General features: G+C 59.7%; 1 protein-coding gene across 1 annotated transcript in view; it reads right to left on the bottom strand.

Moving 5' to 3' along the window:
- ATP8B3 (ATPase, aminophospholipid transporter, class I, type 8B, member 3) overlaps positions 1-7,104 on the bottom strand; it is a gene marked incomplete at both ends in the record, with an annotated part of 16,711 nt that overhangs the window by 1,060 nt on the left and 8,547 nt on the right. Inside the window, 12 exons of the mRNA XM_010139049.1 lie at positions 225-363; positions 708-947; positions 1,204-1,287; positions 2,258-2,481; positions 2,962-3,226; positions 3,633-3,774; positions 4,339-4,414; positions 4,734-4,845; positions 5,122-5,286; positions 5,689-5,801; positions 6,227-6,415; positions 6,833-6,989. Of these exons, the coding sequence (XP_010137351.1) occupies positions 225-363; positions 708-947; positions 1,204-1,287; positions 2,258-2,481; positions 2,962-3,226; positions 3,633-3,774; positions 4,339-4,414; positions 4,734-4,845; positions 5,122-5,286; positions 5,689-5,801; positions 6,227-6,415; positions 6,833-6,989 (1,906 nt within the window). The remainder of the gene's footprint in view (positions 1-224; positions 364-707; positions 948-1,203; positions 1,288-2,257; positions 2,482-2,961; positions 3,227-3,632; positions 3,775-4,338; positions 4,415-4,733; positions 4,846-5,121; positions 5,287-5,688; positions 5,802-6,226; positions 6,416-6,832; positions 6,990-7,104) is intronic.

Genomic DNA, 7,104 nt, shown 5'->3' with positions numbered 1-7,104 from the left:
ACAGCCGGAATAACTGTCGGGAGACAGGCCCCTACCATGAGGGTGTTGAGGGGTCTGAAGAGGATGTTATACCTAAATTGGAGTAAAAAATCAAGACAGCAAGGTTGAGAAGTGATGGTGAAGAGATGATCTACAAGGTGGGAAACAGCTCATAGCTCCAAGCCCAGGCTGGGCTCCCCTGGCCGGGGAAGGGAAGGACCATGGAGATCCCTGGGACATCTCACCTGGGAAGCGGAAGATGGCTGGGGCTACCCTGAAGGCGTTGATGCTTTGGGTCAGGAAGGAGAAGAGGCAGAAGAACAGCAGGCTGGCTGTGACCATCAGGAAGGACAACACTGTCCAGAACTTGGTGTCCAGGATGATCTGCAGGGACAAGGGCAGAGCACACAGTGTCTCCTGGAGGCCGTGGGGACCCTCTTCCATCCAGCCACTTGTCCCAGATTCCTTCCCTGTCCCAAGGGAGATCATCCCCCAGCCATGAAGCTGCTGGGAATGGTGTCAGAGAGCCCAGAGCTGCAGTCCCTCAAGTCTCTCAACATCTGACATGGGACCAGGGTGGGGAAGGGCAGGTTGGTGCTCACCTCCATGAGGACCGACAACAGTGCTGATGTGGCCGGAATGGTGTCAGAGAGCCCAGAGCTGCAGTCCCTCAAGTCTCTCAACATCTGACATGGGACCAGGGTGGGGAAGGGCAGGTTGGTGCTCACCTCCATGAGGACCGACAACAGTGCTGATGTGGCCACTGTGACGGCGAAGGACTCGTAGTCGCCGACAGCCTTGCTGCCAACGCGGTCCTCGAAGGCCCAGAGCGCGATGTAGAAGCTGGTGAGTGAGGTGCCGACCCCGTGCAGGAGGGTGACACCAAAAATGCGGTAGTTGAAGAGTTCATCTTGCTGCCCAATCACGTAGAGCTCAGGGAACTCCAGGCTCTTCTTGGCACTCACGTCCTGCCAGGAGGACACCAAGCATCACCCACACCGGGCAGCAGGATTAGGCCACCCCACCCAAAGCACCCTTCGGAGAGCTGCAGTGAGTCCCGCCACCTGCTTGCTCAGGGGTGAGAGGGAACAGAGGCACCCCAGGACCGGTGGTGAACTCCAAATGCCCATTGAGCTGCTTGGCACCACATCCCAGCACAAAGAGCCATGCAGACGGGGCTGGACGATGGCTGGACTGGTGCACATCCGCCTGGGGAACCCCTACCTGCTCCAGAAGGCCCACGGACAGCACGGGATAGGCGGTGTAGAAAATGTTGTAGAGTGCAAGGAACCAGCCCTCGTAGAGAGGCTAGAAGGGAGAAGGAAACAGCGTGAGCTCAGCGATGCTTTGGAAAGACTCGGAAAGGATGTCCAGGCACCAGGGCTGAGACCCGGAGACTCACATCCACAGAACCAGAGAATCACAGAGCTGAAGGAAACAGCGTGAGCTCAGCGATGCTTTGGAAAGACTCGGAAAGGATGTCCAGGCACCAGGGCTGAGACCCGGAGACTCACATCCACAGAACCAGAGAATCACAGAGCTTGGAGGGGACCTCTGGGGTCACCCAGTCCAACCCCCGGCTCCAGCAGGTCCCCGCAGCAGCTCCCCAGTTTGGCGTCCAGGCGGGTTGGGGATCTCTCCGCAGCAGGAGACTCCACACCCTCTCTGGGCAGCCGGGGCCAGGGCTCCTCACCCTCACACCAAAGAACTTTCCGGCTCCCGCAGGTCCCCTCAGCGGCGCCCCAGTTTGGCGTCCAGGCAGGTTGGGGATCTCCCCGCAGCAGGAGACTCCACACCCTCTCTGGGCATCCAAACTCTGGGGAAACCCCCATGGACTCTGTGTCAGCCCCACGTTGTCTGCAGCGATCGGGGGCTGCGGGGCCTTGAGCAGATGGAGGCGGGGGCTGGAGCCACGGTCAAGTCACACTGGGATAAAAGCTCCCATTTTGGAGGAAACCATCTTGCTGCATGTGGGATCTTTCCCTGCATCTGTCCAAGACTGAGCTGCAGCTCACAAGAACATCCCAGATCTCCCCGGGGTGCTTTTCCCAGTCCGGCCAGGTAATAAGCAGATAACCAGTTGCCTCTCAGCCAGGCAGCCCCAAAAATGGGACAGCCCAATACCAGAGCAAGGGAGGAAGGAGACCAGGGTGGTGATGTGGCCACATGCCCATGAGTCATGAGACCCGCATGGAGTCCTCAGCGGGGAGGGTTGTAACACCAGTGTGAAGACCTCCATGGGAGGGATGTGACCCCTACGAATGGCGGTGACCCTCACCTGAGCCGTGAATCCACTGTGGAAAGCGAACCAGACCTGGGCCATGAGGCCGGCAAAGGTCTTGTAGAAGAAGTAGCGGAGGAACTTGCAGATGCGGAGATACGCCCAGCGGCCGTGGACGAGCAGGAGGCGCTGCAGGTAGGAGAACTGCGCCAGGGCGTAGTCGCTGCACTGCACGGCTTGCATGCCCTCCAGCCCGCTGATGCCCACCCCGATGTCAGCGGCTGCAGAGGACACAGCGGGGTGAAATGCAGGTGGGGAGGGGGTCGGGGTGCCTGAATTTCCCTGTGGATCACCCCCAGGCTGATGGGCAGAAGGTGAATTCAGGAGTGATGGCCAAAGGGGAGAAGCCCCCCTCTGTCACACGCCACGGCTGCAGGAGCGACGTGCCAGGCATGGTTGGGCGTATGAAGAGCACACGCCGGAGAGGGGCAGAGACGGCTCTGCCAGCTGCCCACGTTTCAGTGTTCATGCCCGTTGCCAAAGCCAGTGGACCACCCTGCTCTTGGCCCAGGCCAGTCCTGGTCCTGTGCCTCTCCCCCACCTCCCACCACAGCAATGTGGAGAACTGGTTTGGGGGTTCCCTCCCAGCTCCTCTCCTCAAAGGAGAGGGCGAGGTGGTGGAGATGGCAGATGGGGCACCAGCACTCCCCACCAACGGGACACCCAGCCCAAACCCACACTCGCCCTGGCCCAAGCCTCACTTTTGATCATGTTGACGTCGTTGGCCCCATCCCCGATGGCCAGCGTGATGGCGTTCTTGTGCTTCTTCACCAGCTGCACGATGAGGGCTTTCTGCTTGGGGGTCACCCTGCAGCAGATCACCGCCTGGCAGCTGGTGGCCAGGTCCACGAAGGCCTTCTCCACCAGACTGTCCTGCTCCTGCGAGCCTGTCGCCCCGCAGCGAGCCAACCACCGCCACAGCCACCCCTTCTCCTTCAGCACCTCGCCCGTGTGGAGGATTTTGTCCTAGGGCAGAGCACATGCAGTTGGGGCCTCACCCAAGGCCTTCGTAGCGTGAGGACCCCCCAGCTTCCCCAGCTCCGATCCTGCAGGTGCTACAAAAAAGTGACCTTGGTTTCCTGCAATTGATCGTGCAACAGGCATTGTGACCACGAGACCAGTTTGTTCCAGTATGACCAGATGACCACATGATTATCCTCCAGCCTGCTTCATCCCAGAAGACCCGTCAGGCATGTATGGTTGAAGCCCCCCAACAGCAAATGATCGGTGTAAGGTTGTCCCCCCTCTTCACTCAAAGCTCAGACCCCTTGGGCAGGAGGGGCATCGCCTCCTCCCTGTGCCACCCGGGGCAGGAACCGCAATCTGCCAGCGCAGGCAGGGAGCAGAGAGGAGCCTCCAAGTGCCACCTTACCAGGAGGTCCCCACTGATGATGAGAGCTCTCTTCTTGTGGTGCGAAGCCTCCGGGCGCTGCTGGGGAAGGTGGCTGCTGCATAGAGCTTCCCCGCTGCCGCTGCAGTTGTTGTTGCTCACCCAGTAAGCCTTGAGGATCTCGCTGCGTGAGGAAGGGTGGTTGGAGCTGCGGATGCTGGCCGTGCTGCCTGGCTTCCACAGCCCTGCAGATGGCCTTTGCTGCCTCAAAGGCAGCTCCCGTGTGTGGACTTCCGCGGCGTGAGGAAGGGTGTTTGGAGCTGCGGATGCTGGCCGTGCTGCCTGGCTTCCACAGCCCTGCAGATGGCCTTTGCTGCCTCAAAGGCAGCTCCAGAGCAATGGGGCTGGTACCCAGTGGAGGGAACAGGGTGGGGACAGAGAGGGAGTCCCAGGGTGCCCAGTCCCAAGTCCCATTGGTGCCAGCAATCAGCCTCTGCCCCCGTGGTTTAGAGGCTGGAGACACAGCTGAGGCACTTCCTTGTCAAAGCTGACGAGGAAGAGAATGCCGTAGGGGTAGAAACGGATGGGGAGGCCTGGAAAAGCATCAGCAGATGAGGGCCATGAACATCCGGGCTGGGAGCATCTCTGGCAGAGTGGAGCTCTGCCCACCCTGCAAAGGTTCCTGTGCCCTCGGGTGTCTTCAGTGAGGAATAACAATGTCCTGAACCAGGAGGCCACCATTCCTCACCTGATCTCCTTCTCCTCCAGGATCTCCATGTCATCCGTGAGCAGCTTGCACGCGTAGCCAATGTTCATTGCAGTCTCTGCAACACGTGGGTGTCAACGGCTGATGGCCACAGGGTGCTGCCCCCCGCCCCACCCCGAGGCAGCCTCCAGCCCTCCAGTCCAACAGCCTTCGGAGGGCAGTAGCTGCTGAGGGCTTTGCTCCAGCTCTGTGCCACCATGCAGATGGCTTCCCCTGCCTCAGTTTCCCCGTGGGTGACATGATCTGTGGGACTTTGTGTTAAAGGGAACAGCAGAATCTGGTTGTTGCCCACTCCTAGGGTCTCATAACTCTTCTCTGGTCCCGGTTAGGGGAGAAGCTGAAATGTGTTGGTGGGGTCTGGAGTTGCCTCTACTGACCTTGTTTGTCTCCCGTCAGCACCCACACTTTAATGTTGCCCAGTTTCAGCAGCTGGATGGTCTCAGGGACTCCATCTTGCAGCTTGTCCTCAATGGCCGTAGCCCCAAGCAGCTGGAAGGAGGGTGAGTGGGTGTTGTGACTTGGGGCAGGGCAAGATGTGGAGGTGGGATCCAACCAGGGGTCCTTGCTCAAGGGTGGATGTGACCTGACAGATCTCTAACTCAGTGTCTACTGGGATGTCACAAAGTCACCCCTGGGAGGGAACTCCACCTGCCCTCCCACCCAGGGGATGGGTGTTGGGTTGGACGCTTCACCCCCTCATCCCAGAGAGCTGAACCCCACACTCCTGCCTTCCATGGGACCTCCTAAGCCCCAGCCTCATCCCACCTGCAGGTTCTGCTCCATCTCCTCGTACAGCTTGTCCAGCTCCCGTGCGCGGTCCTGCAGCAGGATGCTGGCCTCGTGGTGCCTCTTGCTCCACACACTGTACTCGACCTCACTGACCTCCTTGCTGGCCAAGCATAAAGTCCTCAGTGTCTCCTCTGCAAAGCGCTGCACAGATGAGACATCAGGTCTCCCTCCCCTTGACCAGGATGATTCTCACTGTGGACCAGGGCATCATGCCAGCCAGCCACAGTGCTCCTATGGGCAGAGCCAGAGACCCTCCATGATCTGAAGATCTCCCTCTGGGCTCTGACTCCCTCCCGCTTCCTACAGCAGCCCCAAGAGCATCCTTGCAAAGCAGCTGGTCCACGCAGAACACCAAAGGTGGATTTGATGCCCTCTTAGCCCCTGTCCCATATGCAGGTGAGGCTCCTAGAGCAGAAGGAAGAAAGAAGGACCAGAATCCTGAAGCCAGAGGGAGAAAGAGCAGCAGGGGACTCCAGGACGCCCAGCCCAAAGCCAGCAGCAGGGAGACCAGCCCTTTCCGCCCCAGGCTGGCGAGGGACTCACATCCAGCGCCAGCTCGGTGAAGGTCTCATTGGGCCCTCGCCTCTGCAGTCTCTCCAGGATGACCGTGTCGGCCCCCTTAGTGTAAAGCCGTATCATGCCCTGGGGGTCTCGCACTGGGAGGGAGGGGAAGGACATTTTAGGTACCCAGAGAGATGGCTCCCACTCATCGCTGTCCCCATGCAATGGCTGTGCTGAAGAAGGCACCACCGGGGGCACTAGTGCTTTTCTGCTGGTGGTCATAGGAAGCACAGGAATGTCCCCTGATCTACAGCACCACGAGGCAGGATCAGGCCTCAAGGACTGTCAGTTCCTCATGCACCTCTGAGCCTCTGATTTACTCTGTCTTGGCTGCGCAAACCCTTCTCCAAGGTACCAGGGTGAGCAAAACCACAGGGATGACCACAACAATCCTTAGGTGTCCCTGGGCCAGTAGCGGTCAATCACAGCCCTCCTGGCGCCATCTCTCGTAGGGCTGGGTATGGAAGGGACCCTCCGTGTTCCCGGAGGGCCCCTCCCGGAGACACCCCGTCCCGCTCACCCAGGACAGACATCCTCTTGCGATCGCTGTTGAAGTCCAGCATGGCCAACACCTTGTATGTCCTCTTCACCCCCAGCTCACTGATGGTGATGGTGTCTTGCGTCCGGGCCAGAAAGACGTACCCCAAGTTCTTGGCTGCCAACACCAGCGCTTCCTCATCCGGTGAAGCTGCTTGATAAACCAGCTGGTCTGCAGAAGGGGAGTAGTGCTTAGACAGCGAGACTTCTGGCCAAGCAACCCTTGGACTTCTGAAACACCCTGTTCTTGCCCAGCACCAACATTCCCTATGGAGACCCTGAAGCCCAAGCCACAGGCCAGGGAAACTCAGTCCTGCTTGTCTCGTCCCTTCTGCTCCAGGCAGGGCAGGTGCCCGGGCAGGGATGGGTTATCCTCCCCGTGTTTCTGTTCCAATTAATTAGCTTTACAACAACCCCAAATGTACGTGTCCGAGATGTCAGGACAGCGGCCCAAGGCACCCCTGGGCTCTCACACCACCTGCACCCCCACAGCTCTTTGCTGGGCGAAGGAAAAAGCTGTTGTGGCCTCAACGCCTTGAACAGCAGCTTGACCCCGTTCCAAGGACGACAACCACCGTGGCCAACCCACCGCCCTTCTCCTCCACCATGACAGTGTGGCAGAGGGCCAGCAGCCGCAGGAACTCCCTCAGCACGGGGTCACTGTCCTGCTGGGCAGCTTCCAGCAGCGCTGCGTCACAGAAGTCCAGCTTCTTCTCCCCATGGTGGTTCCAGGTACCCCTCGACCCCTACAAGAGGCAGAGGAAGGCTGCAGGTGTCTGAGAGACCGAGGATCCCTGCTCGAGGGACCCTGTGCCGAGCCAGCCGTGCCCCAGGACGAAAGGCTGGTCTTGCCGCCGGTGT

Source organism: Buceros rhinoceros, unplaced genomic scaffold, assembly GCF_000710305.1.
Source record: "Buceros rhinoceros silvestris isolate BGI_N320 unplaced genomic scaffold, ASM71030v1 scaffold27406, whole genome shotgun sequence".
In the NCBI taxonomy this organism is placed as follows: domain Eukaryota; kingdom Metazoa; phylum Chordata; class Aves; order Bucerotiformes; family Bucerotidae; genus Buceros; species Buceros rhinoceros.
This window is presented reverse-complemented; position numbering and strand designations above follow the sequence as displayed.